At 42.3% G+C, this 27544-nt stretch overlaps 1 protein-coding gene and 1 pseudogene across 1 annotated transcript; both read right to left on the bottom strand.

Annotated features, from left to right (window-relative positions):
- Nucleotides 1–1133: 1133 nt before the first annotated feature.
- LOC112229790 (tenascin-X) lies at nt 1134–26881 on the bottom strand. Its single transcript, XM_024395839.2, has 17 exons — nt 26794–26881; nt 23449–24090; nt 22244–22960; nt 21783–21898; nt 13972–14125; nt 13576–13854; nt 5206–5328; nt 4963–5106; nt 4393–4512; nt 3959–4111; nt 3672–3814; nt 3420–3552; nt 3157–3308; nt 2599–2695; nt 1875–2036; nt 1515–1678; nt 1134–1379 (listed from the first exon to the last, which is right to left on the bottom strand). The coding sequence occupies exons 2-17, from the start codon at nt 23840–23842 to the stop codon at nt 1281–1283; spliced, it is 3150 nt and encodes a 1049-aa protein (XP_024251607.2). The 5' UTR covers nt 23843–24090; nt 26794–26881; the 3' UTR covers nt 1134–1280.
- Nucleotides 11611–12992, bottom strand: LOC112233320 (annotated as a pseudogene).
- Nucleotides 26882–27544: the final 663 nt, after the last annotated feature.

The following is a 27544-nucleotide window of genomic DNA, read 5'->3' as shown; positions in this document are numbered from 1 at the left end:
AATAGGTCTGATTGTGGACATGAATTGCCTTGTAGTAGTGGTACTGTTTCATTTGAGTAAAAGTGCAGTAGGTGTCATCTTTGGCAATGAGTAATGACCAGTGGGAATGCATTGGGACTATTTGGGGAGTTTGGTAGAGTGTTGGGTATTCAACGTCAAAAATAACTCTGTATTGTCACTCCTTGTCACTGCACAGTTTATCTTCAAGGCCTCCAAATCTATCACCTAGTACTTGCTCATACAACGGAACACCCAGTGCTTCTGCCGCCCAGGTTCCACCATTATTTTATTATTGTAGCAACTACAATTTGAGAATTGGGGCAACGGAAAATACAGGACATATAACCACAAATAAGACAAACAAAGGACAAACACCAAAACTCGATAATTGCCAGTCAAGTACAAATAGAAATCTCCGTTATTCACCGCTCATTTCCACGCTTGTACCTCATAGCCAGGGGACAGTGCATACATTTTTACAGCTTACGCAAGGGGTGCCACAACACTTAGAGTAAAAAAAGAAAATGGAAATCTCAAAGATAATCTAGGAACTGTACAATATAACATACAGATAACTGTCCTCTATACATTTGAAAAAATCAAATTGCTTTAGTTTGGAGAGCAAGGCATTGGGAGATTTTCAAACTGTAGCTAATAGGTGCATGTACTGTGTATGCATGCATGACTGAGCGTGGGTTTGCATGTGTGCTTATGTATAGGTAACTACCAAAATAAAGCAAACACTTGAGTAAATGAGGGACACAAAGTATATTGAAAGCAAGTACGTCCACACAGGTATGGTTCCTGAGTTAATTAAGCAATTAACATCCCATCATGCTTAGGGTCATGTATAAAAATAGCCAGTTGCCCATTATTTTGGCGACCATTGCTAGAAGAAGAGATCTCAGTGACTTTGAAAGAGAGGTCTCAAAGGAGAATAGGGGGTTTAAAGGGTTTGTGTGTGTCTCAGTCACCAGATCTCAACCCAATTGAACACTTGGGGAGATGGGAGATTCCACCACCATCAACAAAACACCAAATTATGGAATTTATCATGGAAGAATGGTGTCGCCTCCCTCCAATAGAGTTTCAGACACTTGTAGAATCTACGCGAAGGTGCATTGAAGCTGTTCTGGCTCGTGATGACCCAATGCCCTATCGAGACACTTTATGTTGGTGTTTCCTTTATTTCAGCAGTTACCTGGATGTGTGTGTGTGTGTGTGTGTGTTCATAAACTGTGCCTCTCCCCCCTTCTCATTTTCCGTCCACCACTTTGTCATTATCCCTGAGTTGGAGGGGTGAAAGATGTTGGTCGGAGCTTCATCTCGGTGAAAGGGATGGACAAGTCCTTGCCTTTCCAGGCAGTCCAGATCACACCCTGAGACACAGAGACGATTCAGTTAGCAAACCACCCTGAACATGTAATTGATTGTTCTGGAAAAGTTGCCTTGAATTACTTTGGTGATATAGACTCTGAAATAGTGAAATGAGGTATGAAGTCGGCTGGCATTACCTGATGATTGACACTGGTGTCGTAGAGGCCATTAAGGTTGGCCTCGTGGCAGTTCTTGTACCACCAACCCCCCCTATAGGACATGGCGCAGCGGGTGATGAAAGGCGTGGGGTCTCTGTCTCTGGTAGAGAACATTCGCGCGTTGTGGTAACTCATAGAGTCACCTACCGGGACGAAAAAGTCAAGAGGGAAGGGGAAAAGGGAAGTAGAGTGGAAAGACCGATGTCAGGCGTGAGGAGGGAATCAGTAGGTGTGGAATAGAGGGATAATGAGAAAACAATAAGCGACGGGTTTAATGATTATGTGGAAGTATGCACAATAAGAGGTCCATCATTTTCAGTAGACAGAATCTGTCCATACCTGCTGTACCGCTGTACCCAGACACTTTGAGAGCATAGTTCCTTCTAACAGTGTCCACTGTGAATGCAGAGTACTTGGCAAACACTGATTCGTCCCCTGCACGGAGGTCCACACGTAGGGTCATTGGTGCCATGCTGGTTAGATTGTGTAGGTTCTCATTACCTATATATGGACAGAGATGAGTGGGAAACAAGGTGTTATAGCACACAAAAAACTGCTTACTGCCGAGCTCCTGAAGTAAACTATATGTACTGGCTCTAGGGGGCGCTGAAGACTTATTTTCACCAGATCTACACAGTAGAAATGAGCATGATGCGCCTCAATGTTAGAATGAATAGTGGATAGTGCGCTACCGGCGTTAATGCTCAGCCAATCGCTCTAAAAAAGTTAAAGGGTTTTGAAGAGTGATAGGCCCTCTGCTACTGCTCTTGGTTGTCCTTCTGTTTGTGCACCAATAGTGCCAGTAGTCACTTTTTTTCTACCGTCTTGCCATAAATTTCCACATTAAATTGATCCTTCTCATCTGGCGTTATACTGTTTAATTTATCTGCCCAGCAACGGGTCTATTTACAGAGTTGATCTGTCACGAGGGCTTGCACTGTTTACGTAAAAGTGACATAGTTTAGCTTTTGCGTCGTCAATATAGCAGTTCTGTTTGATGTAATGCTGGTGCACTGCTGCTGAAGTGGGTGAAAACAAACTTAGCGTGACGAATGGCTCTCACCCAGCCAAAATTCCCCACTCAGTTCTCCAAAACCTTTGCTGTAGTTTTTCCAGCCTCTGAAGAAGTCCGTTTTCCCATCCATCCTTCTCTGGAAAACCTGTAAAGCACACACGCTCATACAGCGGACATATACCATCCTTAATCAACTGTTAACTCCCTCTCAGGTCAGTTAAAGGAAAATACCACTCCAAAACTATTATGGTATTTGGTATTTGATTAGTCCAATGTTGATCCAGTCCCAAAATGTTTTGCATGTCAGCAATCATGTCTTCAAGATAAACTTATTTTGAAAGTTCCATATCTTGAAAACTTGATTGCTGACATGCAAAACATTTTGGGACTGTATCAACTGTTGACTAATGAAATACCAAATAGCAAAAGTTAGTTTTTGAGTGGTATTTTCCTTTAAGGGACATAGTTATTATGCAGTCAAATGTATTACATTTGCCACTCCTTATGCTAAATCTATTGTCTACATCTGAATACATTTTAAATAGCAATCTCTCTCTTCACCAACAGTATAGACACATGGTCCCTCACACAGTCATCTTCTCTTACCGTCCAGCCACCTCCATCAGTCACCTGGTCGCAGTAGACCAGCACTGGTTTCCCCTGCCTTCCCCTGGGGAAGATTTCCACCTCTCCAGACTCGTGTATCCCGTTTAGCAGCTCCTGGGAACAGTCACTTGGGAAGGGGTATCGGAGATTCCCTGACAGACAAAATCAAAGAGAGAGCCTAACTTTATGAAACTGTGCTTTCGATGTATGTATTTCGTTTTGTTTAAGTTTCTTTATAAAGTCAAATATATTTGACCACTTACCTGTGGTGAACTCAGTGGAAATTGTAGCAGTATAGCTCCCTCCCCTCTCCCCCTGTAGATGCACGGTGTACTTGGACATGGGATGCAGCCTGGTCAATTTGAACTCTGTTACTGTGGAGTCAATGGTAACCTCCTGTTGAGAAGAAATAGGTCATCTGTCTAGACCAGAGTTTGTTGCATTTTGTCTGAATTTACTGCCCTGAATAAAATAGAATGTGTGTCTGTCTCCACCTTTTAATCAGTGTTCCTCACCTTTATCTCCTGTCCCTCCGTTTGATAGGTCAGCTTGTAGCTTCCCACGGCGGCAGAGGGTGCTTTCCACGTCAACAGCGCTGAGCGAGGAGTCACCTGACTGGCCTTCAGGTCACGCGGAACTTCCCCGTCTCCCCTGGATCCTGCCAGATGGACATGGACACAATCACAAGAAGCTCAGTTGTAAAATTAAATGAAAACATCAGCCTTCCTTTTCTGCTCGGTCTCGGGTGAGTTGATTGGTTTAAGCATTAAGGTAGTTTGAGAAGGAGTCTGTGCGGACTGACCACCGGTGGTGGTGAAGACGGTGATGGCGGCAGAGCTGTCCAGGTTGCCCAGCTGACTGGTGACTGTGACGGTGTACCTAGTGGAGCCCTGTAGGCCTTTCAGCTGCTGCTCCGCCGCATTGCCCGATACAGTGATCTTGGCATCATCTGACCCTTGGTTGACAGAGAAACAAGTAAGCAGCGGAAAGCGAGAGCAGGTGATTGGCAGTGGAGAGAGGTAGGCAGCAGGATTGAATTTATTTCTCAGTGTTTATATTGTAATGCTGTTGGGGTGGTCATAAACTGACTGTCCAATACAAATACTATGATCTCATCTTGCCTGTGGCCTGTGTGAAAGCTCCAACTGGAAAGGAAAAGCTCTAATACGGCTCGGGCTTTTAAAAGCCCCACGGGGTATTGTTGTAATGGATATCCAACTTCTGATACCCCTTTACCTTTTTCAGAGCCATAAACTATGACGTAATGGTCGACTGGTGCCAGTGCTGGTCGCCATAGCAGCAAGGCCTTGGTGTCTGTGACATTAATGGCCCGGAGATCCCTCGGAGGGTCAGGGACTGAGATCGGTTTGGGTTTGAAAAAAATGAAGGCAAGAGAAAGGGAGCATTAGTTATCACGACGTGAAATCAAATCCTTTCGATACATCATTAGATTTGAATCTCATTCTTGCTAAAAAAAATGAAGTTTAAACAGCTCCAGAATAGACCCTTTGAGAAAATGTGAAAATGCACAGATCTTTCCCAGATCCTGCACCTGCTAGAACAATTATGAACACAGAACCCATATAAATGCAGAGAAAACACTATACACACGACAGTAAGAAACAAAACAAAAAATACATGTGGTTTTGAATGCTTAACTTAATTTCGTTGACCAAGATACCACCAAGGACCAAAAAAAGGGCCTGTTGATAGTCTAACTTCCTATAATTTACAATCTGACAACTTCCTGTAAATTAGTATTCATCCTAAAACTGAAAGTCAACCGTATGACTGAAATAAACGTACGTGTCATAACCAGGTCTTTGATTGCATCGCTCTCGTCCAGTCCAAGGACGGATATCACACTGACCTCATAGGAGGACCCTGGAGAGAGCTTTGACAGTGCCAGAGTGGAATCCCCAGAGTCCACCGTTGCGGAGAGAGGCTCCCCTGGAATAGAACGGGCAACTTGCGATGTGAATGCACAATGAACTGACGTGACTCAACAGCCAGGATTTTGACCCCCAGAACCTTAGTGTAAGCACCTACCTTCCTGTGTGTTAGTGTAGGTGACCTTGAAGCCACTCACGGGACCTTTTGGCTTGGTCCAGGACACAGAGAAAGACGTCTCAGTCACTTCACTGAAGACAAGACCTGAGGGAGGCTCTGGACCTGGGCATGACACGGGAATATTAAGTGTGTTTGAGAGCGAAAAAGAGAAACAAAAGATAGAAAGACGAACATATACTGAAAGACGCATGAAAACAAATAAAAACTGTAAGAAAGAAAGAAAAAAGTATCAAGAGAGAAAAATGATGGACTTGGAAACAGCTACAATATATTTGAGAAAGAGAAAATGGAGACTTGAGGTAAGTCATACTACATGTGAGGAGAAGAAAGATCAATATACCTTAAAATGTAGGTGCACTCATACTTTTCTTGTTTACTCACGCTGTTATTATTAGTGCTCCCATTGAGTTTGGGTATATATGTACAGTGCAACCATATATACAGTATACACAGTACAGCATATACTGAAACAGACAAAGGTGTCACTGTTAAATGCAGATGTTGGACCCTGGAAAGCAGCAAGGGAAAAGGATGAGATATTAATGTTGAGCTGGTCTTTTGATCCTGAAAAAAAGAAGAAAGGTTGGCAGGAAAGAGAAACGTTTAAATGGTTATAACAGAAGACAGGAAAAATTGAAGAGATGTTGATAACAAATACATACCCCAAATAATTGTAATACAAGAATAGGAGAGATAAAGCAAGAGAAAGATCATTTCTAAGGAATAAGAAATGTGTTGACCAACAGATTTTCAACCATGAGTGAGCAGAATCCTGCCATAATGATTCCAAATACCATTTGAGACCTCGCCCTCTGTAAAAAAATATATTTATAAAAAAACTAGCTAATCGTTAAAACCTTGTAGAATTTTGTTCTTTATTAATTTTTTTACAAATACATTTAAAAAAGTCTCATAGGATTAAAATCTGTACATTTCACGCTTAAGATCAGGAAAAACCATAGGGACCAACCGTGGTCTTACCCTGGGATTTGTGAGTGATGAAGGGAGCCAATGAAGGTTGCTGACTTAAAGCTTACCCTAAGTGAGAGAAGATCAGACCAGCAGTGAATGGCGGTTGTAGCTGATTGGTCTCATGAATATCAGAGTAAATTTCATGAGTACAGTGCCTTCAGAAAGTTTTCATACCCCTTTACTTTTTCCACATTTTGTTGTGTTACAGCGTGGATTTGTATTGATTAAATTGAGATTTTTTGTCACTGATCTACACACAATAATGTCAAAGTGGAATTTTGTTTGTAGAAAATCTTTGAAATTGATCAAAAAATAAATCATCTGAAATGTCTTGAGTTAATTAGTATTCAACCCCGTTGTTATGGCAAGCTTAAATAAGTTCAGGAGTAAAAATGTGCTTAACACATCACATAAAAAGTTGCATGGACTCATTCCGTGTTCAATAATAGGGGTTAACATGATTTTTGTGTCACTACCCCAGTTCCTGTACTCCACACATATAATTATCTATAAGGTCCCTCAATCAAGTAGTGAATTTTAAGCACAGATTCAACCACACAAAGCAGGGCACCGATTGGTAGATGTGTAAAAAAATATATATATACAGTGTCTTCGGAAAGTATTTGACTTTTTCCACATTTTGTTACGTTACAGCCTTATTCTAAAATTGATTAAATAAAAAAAATATTATCAGCAATCTACACACAATAACCCATAATGACAAAGCAAAAACAGGTTTTTAGAAATGTTTGTAAATGTATAAAAAATATATATATATATAATATTTACATAAGTTTTCAGACCCTTTGTTATGAGACTCAAAATTGAGCTCAGATGCATCCTGTTTCCATTGATCATCCTTGAGATGTTTCTACAACTTGATTGGAGTACACCTGTGGTAAATTCAATTGATTGGACATGATTTGGAAAGGCACACACCTGTCTATATAAGGTCCCACAGTTGACAGTGCACGTCAGAGCAAAATCCAAGCAATGAGGTCAAAGGAATTGTCCGTAGAGCTCCGAGACAGGATGGTGTCGAGGCACAGATATGGGATATTTCTGCAGCACTGAAGGTCCCCAAGAACACAGTGGCCTCCATCATTCTTAAATAGAAGAAGTTTGGAACCACCAAGACCCTTCCTAGAGCTGGCCACCCGGCCAAACTGAGCAATTGGGGGAGAAGGGCCTTTGTCAAGAACCCAATGGTTAGAGTTCCTCTGTGGAGATGGGAGAACCTTCCAGAAGGACAACAATCTCTGCAGCATTCCACCAATCGGGCCTTTATGATAGAGTGGCCAGACAGAAGACACTCCTCAGTAAAAGGCACATAACAGCTCACTTGGACTCTCAGACCATGAGAAACAAGATTCTCTGGTCTGATGAAACCAAGATTAAACTCTTTGGCCTGAATGCCAAGCGTCATGTCTGGAGGAAACCTGGCACCATCCCTACAGTGAAGAATGGTGGTGGCAGCATCATGCTGTGGGGATGTTTTTCAGCGGCAGGGACTGGGAAAAGTCAGGTAGCAAAGTAGCAAAGTACAGGGAGACCCTTGATGAAAACCTGCTCCAGAGCTCAGACTGGGGCGAAGGTTCCCCTTCCAACAGGACAATGACCCTAAGCACACAGCCAAGACAACACAGGAGTGGCTTCGGGACAAGTCTCTGAATGTCCTTGAGTGGCCCAGTCAGAGCCCGGACTTAAACTTGATCGAACATCTCTGGAGAGACCTGAAAATAGCTGTGCAGCAATGCTCTCCATCCAATCTGACAGAGCTTGAGAGGATCTGCAGAGAAGAATGGGAGAAACTCCCCAAATACAGGTGTGCCAAGCTAGTAGCATCATACCCAAGAAGACTCGAGGCTGTAATCACTGCCGAAGGTACTTCAACAAAGTACTGAATAGAGGTTCTGAATAGTTATGTACATTTTTTATTTTTTTAATAAATTAGAAAAAAAAATTAAAAACCTGTTTTTGCTTTGTCATTATGGGTGGGTTATTGTGTGTTGATTGACAAGGGACAAAAATGATTTAATCAATTTTAGAATAAGGCTGTAACCTAACAAAATGTGGAAAAGGTCAAGCGGTCAGAATACATTCCAAAGGCACTGTATATATTCCTTTGTGCATGGTGGCATTATTAATTAGGCTTTGGATGGAGCATCAATACACCCAGTCACCACAAAGATACAGGCGTCCTTCCTAACTCAGTTGCCGGAGATGAAGGGATTTGATCATGAGGCTAATGATGATTTCAAAACAGTTAGAGGTTAATGGTTGCGATATGAGAAAACTGAGGTTGGGTCAACAACATTGTAGTTACTCCACAATACTAACCTAAATGACAGAGGGAAAAGAAGGAAGCCTGTACAAATTCCAAAACATGCATCCTGTTTGCAACAAGACACTTAAGTAATACTGCAAAATATGTGGCAAAGATGGTAACCTTTTGTTTGGGGCAAATCCAAGACATTATTGAGTACCACTCTTCATATTTTCAAGCTGGGTGGTGGCTGCATCATTTTATGAGTATGCTTTTCAACGGCAAGGACTAGGGGAGTTTTTTAGGCTAAAAAGAAACGGAATACAACTATAAGAACAGGCAAAATCCTAGAGGAAAACCTGGTTGTCTGTTTTCCAACAGACACTTTGAGACAAAATCACCTTTCAGTAGGACAATAACTGAAAACACAAGGCCAAATCTACACTGGAGTTGCTTACCAAGACGAATGTGAATATTGAGTGGCCTAGTTACCATTTTTGTCTTAAATCAGTTTGAAAATCTATGACAAGACTTGAAAATGTCAGTCTACTGTAGCAATGATCAACAATCAACTTGACAAAGCTTGAATAATTTTTAAAAGAATAATGGGCAAGTATTGTACAATCCAGGTGCTGCACAAAAAGACTGTTTCGCCGCCAAAGGTGCTTCTACAAAGTATTGATTTTACTTATGTAAAATAGATATTTCTGTATTTCATTTCCAATAAATTTGGTCAAATTTCTAAAAACATATATTGAATCCATTTTGAATTCAGGCTGTAACCCAACATGTGGAATAAGTCAAGGGGTAGGAATACTTTCTGAAGGCACTGTACGTGCTTAACACATGGATGTGTTTGGGTTGACATACTGTCCATGTACAAAATGGAAAACAACAGGCTGTATATGACATGTCGTATATAGACCAGGGAGGCTATGTAATCCCGGGTTTATTGTGTAAGATTTAGCACTGTAATGATTGTATATGAGAGAGCATCCCTCAGCATAACCTACATTTTGAAGATGATGAACTCATGCTCACATTTCGTTGATGGGATGCGCTTCAGATAGTTTCCCAGTTAGCAACAGCTCATTTTCTCTGGGTGTTTTGGCAATCATACCTGTTTTTCCACAATGCACCCAGTATGAACAACACACATCACAGTTGCACTAATCACTGCATAGCATGGTATAAGCAAGGGGTTAACACGAAATACAAATGATTAGCACAGATCCATGTTTATTTGATCATTGTATATTTAAGCAATAAGGCTCGAGGAGGTGTGGTGCATATGGCCAATATACTACAGCTAAGGGCTGTTCTTTGGCACGACGCAACGCAGAGTGTCTGGATACAGCCATTAGCCGTGGTATATTGGCCATATACCACAAACCCCAGAGGTGCCTTATTGCTATTATAAACGGGTTACCAACATAATTACAACAGTAAAAATCTATATTTTGTCATACCCATGGTATACGGTCTGATATACCGCGGCTTTCAGCCAATCAGCATTCAGGGCTCAAACCACCCAGTTTATAATTTGTAATTAAAGTTTTGGATTTATTTACCATTTATTTTCATTAAAAGCTCTTGGTTGTCAAGGACAAACCAAAAGAAACACAGCTCACAGTATCAATAAGCAGATGAGGCAAATTAACGACAGACATGATGAGGTACCTGAATTCAGGAAGTTACAGTATCAAGAGTGTGACGGCTCTTGAAATGGACATGGATCAAGCAGCTGTGCAAGTATACCTCACCTAAAATGGTGTGAGGATGTATCGGCATCTAACTGGGTGTCTGGAATAACTTGCATAGTTAAAGAAAAGAGAAGTCCTGTGCTTGAACAATGAGCCAATGAACCCTTGTAGTAGTTGGTAGAGATTTTAACTATGGCCAGTACCTGTGCTGACGATGAGTCTGTGAATTTTGGAGCGTAGTTCCGGGACCCTTCCCGAATACGGAAAGGCAATAGCGTGTCTGTGGATGGAGATTCTGGAATGGGAATGAGCGAGCCGACCCTGGAAGGACTTTGGAGAACTTGATTGTACCCCCATCACCAACTTTAGCCGTAGTATTAATGTTGCTGTTCTGTCTCTGGTTATCACTTTTGCTATTGGTATCAGGGTTCTCCTCCCCTCCCTCCTTACCTTGACTCACCCCCATTACATTTTCCTCCTCACTATCCTCCTCTGACTCACTCTCCCCTCCTTCACTTCTTCTTCCTCCGCCTCGTTCTTACTTCCATGCTCTTCCCGGGTTACTATGAAATTTCTGTACATCCCCTCTGGTGCTCCCCAAACAAGTACGAACCCTCCCGAGGTTATGCTCTGAACCCCCACTGAGTTTAGAGGCTGGCCTGTTTTTCCCAGTAGTAGTGGCATCTGATCCATTTCTGGTTTGCTCTGTCTGTTGAATCAGCAGTCTTACTCACTTGGCTCCCTTTGTCATGATGACCTGTTTTTGAATCTTGGCTCCTTTGGCTCAAGCTACCGTTATTTCTAATATATGCATGACCTCCTGCTATTTTACTAGCTGTGGTATTTGTTCTCTTGATGAGAGTTTCGGGCTTAAGGTCTGTGTTTGTGTCATTCCGGCTGGTGCTGTAGGTGCCCTGCTCCTCCGGTTGAGTGGTGTGAATGACGATGCCGTTGTCCCTGTTTGTCAGTTTAGGTTGGAAAGTTCTGCGTATGGGACCTCTTGATGGATGCCGAGGGGGTCTCAGGTTGGTTCGTGTCCTGTTTTGGAATGGTCCCATATTTGGGTGTGAGCGGTGTTGTTGGGTGCCCTTTTGAAGTAGACGGCGAAAGGGTGGTGTGCTGACCACTGTCCAAGTCTTTGACTTGTTTCGTTCAGTTCCAGACGACACCACGTCAGTGGCATTGTCTGCGTCTGTGCTCATACCGTCCACTGTTACTGCTTTAGTAGAGTCTGATTCCTCTGAAGTGGAGGACGAGGATGAATAGCCTTCTTTGCCACTCTGATCTGATTCAATGGATGATTTTGGTGCCCTCTCTGGCTCAGCATCTGGATGGAGGGTTGAGGATTGGGAAACAGGCAATGTCTTTGCAATCACCACTTGTTTGTCAGTTATGGGTTGACCCATACCGGTCTTTGATTAATTTAGTTTTGTGGGAGCTGAAGAAGGTGAACGTGTCCTGTTTAGGAATGGTCTCATATTTAGGTATGGGCGGTGTTGGTTAGGGGCCCTTTGGAGTGAGGCGGCGAAAAGGTGGTGAGCCGCCCACTCTCAGTCTTTGTCTCGTTTTGTTTGGTTCCAAACAATCCCACATCAGTTGTTTTCTCTCCATCTCTGTTGATACCCACTTCTGCAACATTATCTTTATCTGAGTATGCTGTTTTTGAATGTCCTGTTTCAGACACTTTTAGGGCACTGTCCTCATTTTCAGCAAAACCCTGCCCTGTTGTGGGTTTACTTTGAACTATTGTGCCATTCACCCTCCCCCCAATGACTCTCTCTCTACAGGTCACATTGACTTTCCTGTGTGTCAATTTAATCTTGTTGACACATGTCTTCACGTTCAGGTGAACAGTAGTATTTGTTTCTGATGTGGTTGGAGGCTCCAAGCCATCAGTCCCTTGCCCTGGCTCATTTGTTTCAGTCTCTGTACCCATTTTTCTATCAGGTAGGTCCTTTAAGCCAGGAATCACTTTTGGTTGTTCAGAACCAGAACTCGGAGTGGCATTTTCAGGAAGGATTCCAACAGGATATGTCTTTGTCGAAGTTCTATCTTTTTCTCCAAGAGGAGCTTCAGCTTAGTGTTTTTCACAGTTATAACTATAGTCCAGTCCCCAACTATGGGATTTTCTGTTTTAGCGTCAGTTTTTAAGGCATCCGTGACCTTTGGCCCCACCAATGGGTTTCTGCTTGAAGGCTTTTTCAGAAGACTGTGACCCACTCTGCTCCCACCCTGACTTACACTTGTACCATTACAACGGATAGAGTCTCCAATGTATGGCTTCCTGGGCAAGGTTATTCTATCACCTGGTTTATGTACAACCCTGTATTTTGTGTTGACAAGTGGTCTTGTACTGGTTGTGACAGATGGGTCCTCTTTGGTTCCATTGGAGCCTTTGACTGTTACAGAGCCCGGTCCACTCCAATTCTTTCCACTCTCTGGTTCTTCACCCTTGGCTTTTGAGTAGTAGATGGCCTTCACAGGCTTTGTATTCCCTGCTGGGTCTTCATGGCTTGCTACTCCTGGTGCTACCTGCATGGTCACAGTGTCCATGGTCACCCTGGATATTGTCTTTGTGGATTTTCCTAAAGGCATGAAGCGATCATTTGGAACCAAAGAAAACAATATGTTTTTTTGATCCGACTACAAGAGGGAAGCACTGTTAGATCCAAATGGGAAAATCAACAAATATTATCTTTGAACTGAACACTTTGAATTATCCTGTTTTCCAACAACACCTGCATTGACATTAGTGCAATAAATAGTTGCCCTATGTGCTGTCCAAACCTGCAGGGAGAAGTGGAAAGAGTATTACATTTGGTCATCAAAACAACCTTGCCATTCATTGTTCGGGTGCTGAAATATTCAATGTTGTGAGTTAAGTGTGTGCCGCTACTGTCGAGAAAGAGAGAATGAAAAATGAAAATGAAAATATATTTTACAAAGAGAGATCAGGTTAGCTCCAGGAGGAGTTTTTATACGGTACCTCAATTCATTTCAAGCTATTTTAATTTCACTTCCAATGACCTGCTCTATTGAATAATGACGTGTCTAGACATGTTAACTTTAGTGGGATAACAGTTCACAGTAGCAGGGCTGGCCTCTCTTGCATATTCATTCACATTGCCAGGGAATCCAATTTGTTTCAGAGATTTCTCTCTCTTTTAAACATAATGATGACTTTCTCTTTCTCCCCTGCTTCTTCTGCTTAGTTCACTATATATTGGTTGTTTCATGACTGTATAACTCTTATCTTAAAATATTTTACTATTTTTATGGTCTTCATTTCCAAATAAACAAATAAAGAATATGGCCTAATGAATCAAGATTGCTTCTTATACAATCTAGTCCCTGGATTTGTTTCATATGCAATGTAGTAACTAAAGTAAGCCATCCAATTAAACTCACCAGGAGTGACTTGGACTGTTGCTGGCTTGCTCTTGATCCCGCCCTTTTCAGCCACTAGTGTGATGTCATACAAATGTCCCGGGTCCAAACCGTCAATCTGGGCAGAGTCCCTCTCAGGGGGCAGTGTCAGGTCTTGTCTTCCCTTGGCTGTTCCGTCCGTCTGATTGGGTGCAACAGTTAAGCGATACCTGTCGACGTGTCCTTGCGATTGTTCCCATTGGACAACTGCAGATGTTGTGGTTGTCTTCACAACTCGAAGGTTTGTGGGTCCAGAGATAACTGGGTGGTGGGTCGGGGAAAAGCAATGGGGGGGAAAACGACTTAGCATTCATATATATTGATAACCAAAATAACATATGTTAATAAGGGGATACAAAATGTGGTTTCCTGACTCACGGGTTGTGAATTCTACTGTGCTCTCAGTGCCCATTCTCCTATTTATTTCTCCCTTGATTGTCACCGTGTACTCCTGCCCGGCCGCCAGTCCTGTTTGGGTGTAGGTCGTGAGCTTCCCACCAACTTGAGATGTTATCTGTTGATCGCCCTCTTTCTGTGTGGCACAGAAAACGATAAAGTTAATGTTAGAACGGACATCAGGAGGATTATCAATAATAATGATGAAATGGCCTACTGGTATTTCAGTTAATTTTCTAAAGTAATGGTAGTCAGAACCTGTGTTAAATATTATTTTGAATGGGTGCATGTACCGTATGCTTACCAGCAGGGGGAGTAGTAATTTACATATTCTGTCATGTTGAAGTCTATATTCAGATATTTTGGAAACGTCAACCAAGCCAACTCTAAATTAGCAACGGGACTCCAATTGTTTGTCCACAATGGGGCCTCACAATCACATTACTACAGAACTCAACAGCTATGCAGTACAACATCATCAGACAAAATAGAATGATGTCTCTGTTGGGAATTATAACTTGGTTGGGCAGCTTTTCTTTATATTATTATTTTCTTGGCAATGAGATAAACAGCCTCATATTCCAATGATGTAATAGTAGTATTGTGAAACTATTTCATTATTAACATATATGGGAAATCCAGTAGCTCACAAAGCATCTGGCAACCCCACTCAACTATAGTCAACCGTTCCAACTTTCACAATATCCTTTATTGGTATGTGATCATTTGAAAAACCAACTTATAAAAGATGCTATTAAAACAAAAACAGTATCAGGTTGTTATTCTTCAATCTATGTATTGGAAAACGCCAGTATTTCCATTCATTTAAAAGCAGTAGTTTAAGGGTTTACCCAATTACTCCAATGTGGGGGTGTTCTCCAAGTTTTTCTCCATTGTGTAATATATTTTCTCATATGGGAAATCGGACCCAGCTGGGTTGCCAGGTTGCCCAGCATTGATCTTCAGTGTCTGTGTGTCATACGCCTCTAATTCTTTCAGCAGTTATTTCAAGAGATGAGTGTGTTGCTGTGCTTTACCTTGCACAATGTGGGGTTTGCTCCCCGTTTTGTGTCCTTGTGTTGTTATCTGTAAACATGAGATGAATGTATATCTCCCTTATTCATTCTCTTCTGCGATGTGTCACAGCTGCCGACCAATGAAGTCATTTCTCTGGCCAGGGCCATGTTTTTGACAGTGTTTATGGCTGCCCTAGCAACAAGCATCCCCCATCTGCATCTTTTCTTCTTCCTTGCTGCCCACTCGCTCTTTCTCCCATTATCCTTCCCTTGACTTTCTCCTTTGCTCAATTGTCCTCATCCCTAATTTTCTCTCCTCTGTTCAGTTTTATGCGTTCCCTGTACAAGGATGTTCTCCCTAACGTCATATTTCTTCTGACACCTACCCCTGTCATTGTATGGAAAAATAGCCTGTTTCCCCTGTTGTTGTTTCGAGATGAGTTTAGGGAATGCGTCCTGGTGCTGATGCTGTGGCCAAAACGTCACTCGACTAACCGACAATAGTCTCTATTTACTGTTTTTCTCTCTCTTTTTCTTCTGGAACCCTTTTATGAAGAACAATAATCTCATTCACACATTGAAAGAATTACATTAATAAGTTGGAAAAAGAGGGGAGTGGGATTTGCGCTAGGTTGTTTAATCTTGTTACCGTTTCCCTACCTTTTCCCTCTGGTCCTTTTGGTTGCCATTAAGCTGTTTCTCTTTGTTACAGGGTTGTAGATTTGTCTTTTAATGACATAGACACTGCTTCTCGAGAGTGCTTGTGTCTGCTCTAATAGCAAGGTCCAACAACATGTGTATGATGAGTACCAATCCAGTTTGTCGTTGTGTAAGTCTGACATCACCTCTCTGTGCAGATTGGGAGCAATTGTTTTATTAAAGCTCCAATGCAGCCATTTTCTTTTTTAAATCTCAAATCAAATCATTTCTGGGTATCAATTAAGTACCTTTCAGTGATTCTTTTCAATTTCCATGGTTAAAAATACAATTTCTCATGCAAGAATTTTGCTAGGACTGTCTGAGGAGAATTGAGAACTAGCTGTTATTGCCAGAGAGGTTTGGACCTCTTTCTTATTGGTCTATTAACTAATTTACCGCCAGGTGATATCTCAAACTCCATCCCACATTTGAGTAATTTAGCAGACATTCTTACCCAGAGCGACTTACAGTAAGTAGTGAGCGCATACATTTTTGTACTTTTTCATGCTGGTCCCCCGTGGGAGGCAAACCCACGACCTTAGCATTGCAAGCACCATGCTCTACCAACTGAGCCACACAGGAGGACCAAAAACAGGTTGAAATTTAAGGCAGTTTTTTCAAACAGCTCTTACACTAAAAGAGCATTATCATCATTGTTATTATACCAACCTCATAGTGTGGAAATATACAGTATATAAAACACAGGAATATCACGTTTTTGACTACACTAGGCCTTTAAGGGACAATTACAGTGGGACATTTGCACACATGTCCCGGATATTCTATTAGATCATAAGAATGTACGCTTTTTTTTAATACACAGTGTCCAGGCTATTGTCTGTTAACTGAACTGGAACTCAATAGGAAGTAAAGCGTTCAGTACTACATTACATCATTCATGTAGTGCAAATCATTGAAACACTACAAACATCCTATACTCAAAATAAAGAGTACAAAGGCAGCTTTGAATGCAATTGGTAGCATATGTCTCTGAATTCACTGGAATTCATTTACTTCATCCATGAGCTACCTTTGATATTGGATACTGGATTCAATCCACTTATTGATACCATGAGCTGCTGAACAAATTGAATACAACAACACACATAAAATATGATGTCCTCCATTCTGTGGTTACTATGGCTGTGAATCCAACCATATACAGTTGAACCAATATATAATTATATAAGTTGAACCAGTATATAATGATATAAGTTGAACCAGTAGAAGCAAACCAGTATTTACTGAGGTGACCGTTTGTTAACGCCAAACGTCATTAAGTAGAAACTGCCAAAAATCTCCACTGCTAATTCTTTTGGCAAAGCGTTTGAATATCTGCACATTTACAGCATCTATAAACCATGTTATGTACTCCAATAGTCCACTAATGGGTTTTGCTCAGTCAAACTCATGTTTTGCCATTTGAAAGCCTTCAAAGGCTTAGTGAAATTAATGACTGAATTGAAATTGAAAAACATAATAATCTGTTTCTGACATGGCCTGAGGATCCCCTGCTGGTAAGTGTTGCGTATGGACTCACCTTTCATTTGTGTGATGGACCTCTGCTGCTCAGCTGTCAAACTGTGGTGTGCTACTGTTCTCAGGGTCAAACTTTTTGGATTTATTTATTCTGGCATGATTTCCACTCTTTGGCATAGAAAATGAAGGGCTCTATTGAATCCGTATCGTGGAGGTTCAAGGTAACAACATGATTCTAATTTCTCTGCAATGTTCCGCCGTTAGCGGAGACTGCATTCACGGTAAACGCAGCACACACTGACATAGCTCTTTCCATGACATAGCTTTCACCCGGATTCACCTAGTCAGTCTATGATCCCTTATTGATGTCACTTGTTAAATCCCATTCAATCAGAGTAGATGAAGGGGAGGAGACAGGTTAAAGAAGGATTTTTAAGCCTTGAAACAAATGTGAACATGGATTGTGTATGTGTGCCATTCAGAGGGTGGATGGGCAAGACAAAAGAAGTGGCTTTGAGCGGGGTATGGTAGTAGGTACCAGGCGCACCACTGGTTTGTATCAAGACCTGCAACAGTGCTGAGTTTTTCACGCTCAACAGTTTCCCGTGTGTATGAAGAATGGTCCACCATCCAGCCAACTTGACAACTGTGGGAAGCATTGGAGTCAACATGGACCAGCATCCCTGTGGAACACTTTCGACATCTTGTAGAGTCCATGCCCCACTGAATTGGAAGGTGTATTCGGAAGGTGTTCTTAATGTTTTGTGCATTCGGAAAGTATTCAGACCCTTTGACTTTTTCAAGATTTTATGTTACAGCCTTATTCTAAAATGGATTAAATTGTTTGTTTTTCTCATCAATCTACACACAATACACCATAATGAAATATCACATTTACATAAGCATTCAGACCCTTTACTCTGTACTTTGTTGAAGCACCTTTGGCAGCGATTACAGCCTCAAGTATTCTTGGGTATGATGCTATAAGCTCTGTCAGTTTGGATGGAGAGCGTCGCTGCACAGCTATTTTTAGGTCTCTCCAGAGATGTTTGATCGGGTTCAAGTCCGGGCTCTGGCTGGGCCACTCAAGGACATTCAGGGACCTGTCCGGGAAGCGACTCCTGCTTTGTCTTAGTTGTGTGCTTAGGGTAATTGTCCTGTTGGAAGATGAACCTTTGCACCATTCTGAGGTCCTGAGCACTCTGGAGCAGGTTTTCATCAAGGATCTCTCTGTACTTTGCTCCGCTCATCTTTCCCTCGATCCTGCCTAGTCTCCCAGTCCCTGCCGCTGAAAAACATCCCCACAGCATGATGCTGCTACCACCATGCTTCACTGTAGGGATGGTGCCAGGTTATCTCCAGACGTGACGCTTGGCATTCAGGCCAAAGAGTTCAATCTTGGTTTCATCAGACCAGAGAATCTTGTTTCCACTGTGTTCTTGGGGACCTTCAATGCTACAGAAATGTTTTGGTTCCCTTCCCCTGATCTGTGCCTTGACACAATCCTGTCTCTGAGCTCTATGAACAATTCCTTAGACGTCATGGCTTGGTTTTTGCTCTGATATGCACTTTCAACTGTGGGACCTTATATAGACAGGTGTGTGCCTTTCCAAATCATGTCCAATCAATTGAATTTACAACAGGGGGACTCCAATTCAGATGTAGAAACATCTCAAGGATGATCAATAGAAACAGGATGCACCTGAGCTCAATTTCGAGTGTCATAGCAAAGGGTCTGAATACTTATGTAAATAAGTTTTTTTTTAAAAATTTTTTACACTATATTTTTTGCTTGGTCATTATAGGGTATTGTGTGTAGATTGATGAGGAAAATGTTTTATTTAATATATTTTAGAATAAGGCTGTAATGTAACAAAATGTGGGAAAAGTCAAGGGGGTATGAATACTTTCCAAATGCCCTGTATATGTACATATCTACCTCAATTACCTCGTACCCCTGCACATCGACTCGGTACTGTTAGCCCATATGTGTATATAGCCAAGTTAACATTACTCATTGTGTATTTATTCATTGTGTTCTTTTTTTCCTATGATTTCTCTTTTTTTCTCTCTGCGTTGTTGGGAAGGCCGCACAGGTTAGCATTTCACTGTTAGTCGACACCTGTTGTTCATGAAGCATGTGACAAATACATTTGATTTGTTTTGAAGGCAAAGGAGTCCATGTTTTTTTTACATGGCATGTTTTAATCTACTGTATGTCATCATTGAATTCCCTTGGGCTCTCAGGGAAATGTTAGGCAAACATTTTGGGGATTTGTAATGGAAATAACGCAGCACCATGACTTTTCAACATGACCTTAAATTTACCCCCAAAACAAGTCTTAAAACCTGGAATGAGAACTGGGCTTCATGCCATGAGACCATTCTCAGCTAATATAGTGAGCTCCAAAATTATTGGAACAATGACACATTTGTTGTTGTTTTGGCTCTGTACTCCAGCACTTTTGAGGGTATTTTCATCCGTATCGGATGAACCGTTTAGAAATGACATTACTTTTTGTACACAGTCCCCCCATTTTGGGGGAGTTGGGGTGGTAGGTAGCCTAATGGTTAGAGCGTTGGACCAGTAACTGTTGCTAGATCGAATTCCTGAGCTGACAAGGTAAAAATCTGTCATTCTGCCCCTGAACAAGGCAGTTAACCCACTGTTCCTAGGCCGTTGTAAATAAGATTTTAAGATTAATTCAGGACTATCCGCAATCATGGTAGCATCCACATTAGTGTAGAAGTTCTTAAAAACATATATTTTTATTTACAATAAAATTGACTCCAAAATGGCACACAATACATTATTTACCATTCATTTCTATTGGGGACAAAATCGTCTAAAACACATCCAAAAGAAACAGCAAATGGATCCATCAAGTTCGTAGAGTCACAAGCTTGATGTAATCATTGCGTGCTACGAATTTTAAAAAATCACTTGTGTTTATTAACTTGTTATGGCTGGGGGCAGTATTGTTTAGCTTGAATGAATACGGTTCCCAGAGTAATCTGCCTACTACTCAGGCCAAGTTGCTAATATATGCATAGCATTAGTTGATTTTGATAGAAAACACTCTGAAGTTTCTAAAACTGTTTGAATGATGTCTGTGAGTATAACAGAGCTCATGGCAGGCAAAAACCTGAGAAAAATCCAACCAGGAAGTGGGAAATCTGAGGTTTGTAGTTTTTCAACTCTTTGCCTATTGAATATAGTTTCTATGGGGTCATATTGCACTTCCTAAGGCTTCCACTAGATGTCAACAGTCTTTAGAACCTTGTTTGATGCTTCTACTGTGAAGGAGGGGGGATTGGGAGCTGAATGAGTCAGAGGTTTGCCAGAGTGGCATGAGCTGGTCACGCGCGCTCACATGAGAGTTAGTTTTCGCCTGGACTTGCCCGCACGTCGTGAGTTTGGATTGTGTACTAAACGTGCCAACCAAAAGGAGGTATTTGGACGTAAATGATGGACTTTATCGAACAAATCAAACATTTATTGTGGAACTGGGATTCCTGGGAGTGCATTCTGATGAAGATCATCAAAGGTAAGCAAAAATGTATAATCCTATTTCTGACTTCTGTTGACTCCACAACATGGCGGATATCTGTATGGCTTGTTTTGTTGTCTGAGCGCTGTACTCAGATTATTGCATGGTGTGCTTTTTCGGTAAAGCTTTTATGAAATCTGACACAGCGGTTGCATTAAGAAGAAGTTTATCTAAAGTTCCATACATAACACTTGTATTTTCATCAACATTTGTGATGAGTATTTCTGTAAATTCATGTGGCTCTCTGCAAAATCACCGGATGTTTTGGAACTACTGAACATAACGAGCCAATGTAAACTCAGATGTTTGGATATAAATATGAACTTTATCGAACAAAACATACATGTATTGTGTAACATGAAGTCCTATGAGTGTCATCTGATGAAGATCATCAAAGCTTAGTGATTCATTTTATCTCTTTCTGTTTTTGTGACTCCTCTCTTTGGCTGGAAAAATGGCTGTGTTCTTCTGTGACTAGATGCAGACCTAACATAATTGTTTGGTGTGCTTTTGTCGTAAAGCCTTTTTGAAATCGGACACTGTGGTTGGATTAACAAAAAGTTTATCTTTAAAATGGTGTAAAATACTTGTGTGTGAGGAATTGTAATTATGAGATTTCTGTTGTTTTGAATTTGGCGCCCTGCACTTTCACTGGCTGTTGCCATATCGATCCCGTTAGCGGGATCTCAGCCTTAAAGTAGTCAAAAGTTTAGTGTGTATATAAGTGAATTTGTCCCAATTCCTTTGATCCCCTAATATCAGGGGGACTATGTACAAAAAGTGCTGTCATTTCTAAACGGTTCATGCGATATGGATAACAGCTGACAGTCTGTACTTTAACCTCAATAGTCATTGTATCATTTCAAATCCAAAGTGCTTGAGAACAGAGCCAAAACCAACAAAACATATGTCACTGCCCCAATAATGTATATCTGTTGTCTAACAGTTGTTTCTCAAGTTCAGTTTACTTTGTGCTTTAGTTAGGACCCAGATTCACAACTCACAACCTCTTAAGAAATTGTGAGTAGGGTGTGTCGGGTGTTGTTACCTGGCTGGTGAAGGTGACGTGGTAGGTGTCATACTGGACTGGAGGTGGTGTCCAGTAGAGGGTAACAGAGGATTCAGTGATGTCCTTGGTGTTGAGCTGGGACACACCAGACATGGCTAGAGACAGGGGAGGGGTTTTGTGCTTAATTCCAGTCATTCAAGCCAGCAATGCCATACAATGTTTCCTTGCATTAGCTAAAGGGATTTACCCTTTTACCCAGCGTCTCAAGCTGCAACACATGGTAGTGGTCCACACACTGTAAGTCCATACGGTACTTGAAAGCATAGCGTGGCAAATATAACAGTATGTGGAATTGGATAGAAGGGAATACTATATTCCACACACTATGATATATCAACACTGCCCTGTGGCTAATACAGTACGCACTCTTTTTCACTGGACAATATAAAAGGCTATTGCAGCCTTGAGAGAGTTTTATAGAGAATATTTGGATGACTCACCGGTGCCACAGTCAGCTCCAGTGAACCCAGCTTCACACTGGCTGCAGTCCGGGGGGGCGAAACCACGGCGACACACACACCTCCCCTTCACGCAGCGCCCTTTGTTGCTGCAGTTATTGGGACAGCCCTTAGCGGCGCAGTCCTGTCCGCTGAAGCCCACTTCACACACGCACTTCCCGTTCACGCACCTTCCCTTGTTGCTGCAGTTATTGGGACATGCTTTGGCGGAACAGTCCGGCCCCGTAAAGCCGCTATCGCAGACACATTGGCCGTTCACACACTTTCCACGGTTGCTGCAGTTGCCAGGGCAGGACTTGGTGGAGCAGTCTGGGCCTGTAAAACTGCTATCACACACACACTTACCGTTCACACATTTCCCCCCGTTTTTGCAGTTTCCAGGACAAGCCTTGGTGGAGCAGTCTGGCCCTGTGAAACCTGGGTCGCACACACACTGCCCGTTCACACATCGCCCCTTGTTGTTACAGTTTCCAGGACAGGACTCTGAAGAGCAGTCTGGCCCTGTGAAACCTGGGTCGCACACACACTGGCCGTTCACACACTTCCCCTTGTCATTGCAGTTGCCGGGGCAGTCAGACAAACTGCAGTCGGGCCCACTGAACCCTGGGAAGCAGACACACTTGCCATCTTCACAGCGTCCCTGGTCACTGCACTCATTAGGACACTCGTCTCCCTCCGGCTTGATGGAGCACTCTGCACCTAGAGAGGTGGTTCGGACAGACGCAGAGTAAAGCGGTAAGACACTACAGCGTATTGATATTTTGAACTGATTAGTGGATACACTATTGGTGCAGAAAGTGTCCCGCATTGAGAGAAGGGTGGAGAGCTAGATAAAGAGCACTGTCTGAGATCACATTGGGCAGCAAGTTAGAGCTGGACCTTGTCCTATACCTGCTTTGATTGGTTGAGCCTGTTAGCAGAGTCCTCATTACTCAGGTTAGTTAGATCATATGAGCATGGAGGTAGTCTGCCAGTTCAAAATGTGATCATTATTGAGGTAAGTGATTGATAGTTTGTTATATTCACGTGAGAGCTGTGTGTGTGTGCAACCTGCGTATGTGTGTGTGCTCAAATGAGAAAAAGTTGGGTGATTCAGTGAGATGGGAGGAGCTATGAGGTGATGCCGTGTGATGGTCAAAACCAGACCCAGTTGATCAGTGAGTCACCTGGCAGCAGTACTACTGTACCTTTACTCTGCTGGGACGTGCAGCAGCCCCCCTCTGGGCCTCCACACTTCTCCCTCAATGTTGACACCTCCTTCTCCAGCCTCTCCAGACGGTCTCGCAGGGCAGCAAACTCGGCCTCGCACCCGCCTGCGCACGACCCCGGAACCAGTCGGATCCGATGGGTAAGGACTAGAGCAGAACCAGGCTCAAGGTCCAGTTCCTTGCCCTGGGTCTGACTGGAGTCCCCCTGAACACACGCCTCAGAGATCACTACTTTGATTGGCTGCCCGCCACCTTCTGGCTTTGTGTCCCTGGGTGCCCTTTGACCCCCAGGCTGCAGGTCCTGGGAAGCTGATGGGGTCAGGAGGGCAGGGCAGGTGAGGAGCAGGATGAGGAAGGATGGGACAAGAGGCATTTTTGGCTGGAAGCTGCCTTCAGGTGGAGGGGGAGGGCAATTGTCTTTGTTGGTTGATGAGAAACTGAGAGTAGATCACTTCAAAAAATGACCGTTTTCAAGGAAAGGCCGGGGCAGACGGATGAACTCTCTGCTGTGGCGGTGCCTACAGGTCAAGGGGTTTTCTTATCAAGAGGTTGTCTTATTCATGGGAATCTGTAGAACCGTTGCCTCAAAGTGGAGGATATTCAAAGACTCAAAGAATTTCCCTAGGAAACAAGAGAGTTAAGAATAAACATTCCCCTGAATTTATGTAAGAACAACAACTATCACAGTGGCTATAATGAGCTGGAATATAATTGTAGTTGTTTATGGCCCTGTCAAAACATGTTTGTCTTGAAGACTAATTCAATATACTCTGCGACCAGCGTTCCTATTTTCCTACAGCAACGTGGTTGTGGCACGTGTCGAACCACGGACTGGTTCTGAACAGTTTGCCATTCACTAACAGCCCATTATAAGGATGGGATTCATCCCAAGGCCCAGTTGGTGTGGGTTAGGCTTGTGTTTGGACAATGTACAGCCATGCAGGATAATGTGGTTTACCGGTGGGACCCAATAAGGTCACTATCCTCATTCCAGTAGGGGGTTTGGATGCAATGGTCTGAACTGGAACCAGAGTCTCAATCCGTGCCACGTAGGCCAGAGGCAGTGTACCCACAATCTCTCCCTCTCTCACCTGACTGAACCCTAACCAGCCTATCCTCAGTCCTCTCAGCAATGGCATTTTTCATACCCTCTGTGTATCACAATAAGGAAAGCCATGGCTGCCCTATCACCAGCCTAATGCCTCGACCTACTATATGTCCAGTAACCTTTACTATGTATTATGTAAATTCCCCAGAATTGATAAGCACAAAAGTGGATCCTGTTCAAATTATCTATGTGCACAAACAGTACAGCCCAAGTAACATTCCTCTCAATGCATAAACCAGGCCCTGCCTTTCTCAACCTGGAAATGCAGGACCATTCAAGAGCAGCATAACGTCATAGCACCTAGAGAGTTGAGTGAGGGATAAAGATAAATATATAGAGACAAAAAAATGAGGGGGTGAAATGGTAGTAAAGGAGAATAGGAAACAAAGTAGCAGCAGGAAACGACAACAGGTTATTCAATTTTCGGCAGCCTGCAAAAACCTCATAAATCGAGGCCCTCGGAGGGCAAGTATCTTGTCAGCATGAGGAGACTCACAGACACTCATCACTCAGGGATAGATTCACTCAGTCCCTCAGAGCTACACTGCCTCCAATCCCGCGAGGCTATGAATCTCAGGGTTTACAATCGTATAATATCTTTGGCACGGGAATACCAAAACTTCACAACAGCCTTACTCACGGTCACAACATATGGCTAACATCACAGAAGGAGGGAGGGAGGAAGGAAGGTAGGAAGAAGAGGATTAGGCAGAGGAAAAAACACTGAAGTGCACCTAGGTTCTACAGTGATGGTTGCTACTGCGCTAGTTGATTAAACTCAACTCCATGGTGAAGGAAGTTCTGATGAACTCCACCAACGGAGTTGAGCATAGACCAGGCTTTGTGGAATTCAGCTCCGACTACATTGGCCCAAGGTCAATACTTCGAAACATTTCATTTATGAAACGCTTACCTTGTATCTATGTTTGTCCTCTGTAGTTTTGTGCCTTTCTTTGTTTGCTGAAATCCATACTTTTTCAATAAACGTTCATCAAATACAACCACAGACTGTTTGCTTGTTTCTGTTTACCGAAGATGGCAACTCAGCGCAAATGCCAAGATCTCCAAATACCCATTGTCCAATCAAATCACACAATCTAGGCCTAAATCATCTGAGATTAAATTGGCACATGCACATTCACACTGAGTTGCCATCTTCGAGAAACAGAAACAAGCAAACAGTCTGTGGTTGTATTTGATGAACGTTTATTGAAAAAGTATGGATTTCAGCAAACAAAGAAAGGCACAAAACTACAGAGGACAAACATAGGTACAAGGTAAGCATTTCATCATTTTCAGAATTTGACGGTGGCGAATCGATGTAGCCGGAGCTGAATTCCATAATGCCTCGTCACTGCTCAACTCCATTGGTGGAGTTCATCAGAAATTTCCTTCACTATGGAGTTGAGTTTAGTCAGCTACTACTGCGCCTACTGCCATCTCTCTGAGTGATAGGTAGAATGGTGATTTTAACAGTGAAGCTGCTGTTTCCAACTCTCTGGGATTTCCATCCTGGTCTGAAACTCAGTAGTAGACTCAAAATACTGACATCAGCCAACAGTTTCCTTATTAATACCTGTGACAGCTGGTAATAACACTATAGTCACAAAATAAAGCAATATATTTTATAGGACTTCTGTCTGCAGAAATCTGTGTCAAATGCACTGTCAAGTGTTTTCCAGTTGCTTTGCGTCCTTTTTGGGATTTTGCACCATCTTCCCACAACCCACCTCCCTCCCCTCTCTAGGTCTCTCACATTAAAGCACACTCATACACACATTGAAATGTACAATGAAATATATATTTTTAAATGCCTGTCAATACACCAGGGTATTGTATTGGTTTTGGATTGTATAATGGATGGGGATTGCATTATTTTGTATATTGGCACTAGTCCCGCACAATCTTCCATTGATGTCTACATAGAAACTGTGAAATTCAGTACATATATATAAAATGTTTACAGGCCAAGGTAATTTGGATTCTATCCTACCTATAACATATTTACAACCCTTATTCAGTACTTACACGAATATGCATCGCTTACAACTGTACAAATGTACATATAGGATGATCAGATAATAATGTACTCTGCTCTACTTTTTATTAATATAACTTATTATTTATGGATTTATTCTTAGTGATAGGCATTTATTGTCAATATTAATTTTAGAATTAAAGAACTGGCAATGAAAATACAAATGCATAAGGCTTACCTGGCTAGACTGTACCCCTCTCCCTGACCAATGTCTGTCAGTCAGTCCAAAGCTCCCTCTCCCTGCTCTTGGAAAGCTCTGATTTGACTGACCAAGAGAAAGGGAGGGGGGATAGGAGAGTGGGAGAGAGAAGGAAAGAGAGAGAGAGAGAGAGAGGAGGAGAGCAAGTAACATTTTCTCATACTTCAAGAATTTTCCCTCTCTCTCTGTCACTTCTCTCTCTTTCTCTCTTCTACCTCTTTTTCTCTGATGTAATTCTATGTGCTTTACGGGTCCCTTTTGGGCGGTGGATTTCGATGGAAAACATCTGAATTGTTTGATGTTTTGAACGACTGGGACCAATCCTCAATATCGTTTGAACTCGTCTTTGTCCTCTCCTTAGACGCCTTATGAGATGTTAGTGAGACGTTCCTCATTATCTTCCCTTTTGTCCTTTTTTTGACAGTTGACAAAACATAGTTACATATCAGTCATATTTGTTTCTTCAGACACCACATTTGCACGTAGGGCTTGTGAGTGCATATTTTTCTCAGACTTTTGCAATATGCATCGTCGCTGTATTCTCTGTAACCTGTATGGCCGTAATAAAAACAGTTGTAATAAATTACATTTGTGCTGTGGATGAAATGCAGTTTTAGGCTTTTGGGTTATTGAGGGATTCTGGGAAGTGAAAATATGGAATTGTCTGATATCTGTTGTGAGAAAAGGGAAGCCATCTCTAACTTGGTGTATTTTATAGATGCATTGTTAA

Source organism: Oncorhynchus tshawytscha, linkage group LG31 (genome assembly GCF_018296145.1).
Source record: "Oncorhynchus tshawytscha isolate Ot180627B linkage group LG31, Otsh_v2.0, whole genome shotgun sequence".
Classification (NCBI taxonomy): domain Eukaryota; kingdom Metazoa; phylum Chordata; class Actinopteri; order Salmoniformes; family Salmonidae; genus Oncorhynchus; species Oncorhynchus tshawytscha.
This window is presented reverse-complemented; position numbering and strand designations above follow the sequence as displayed.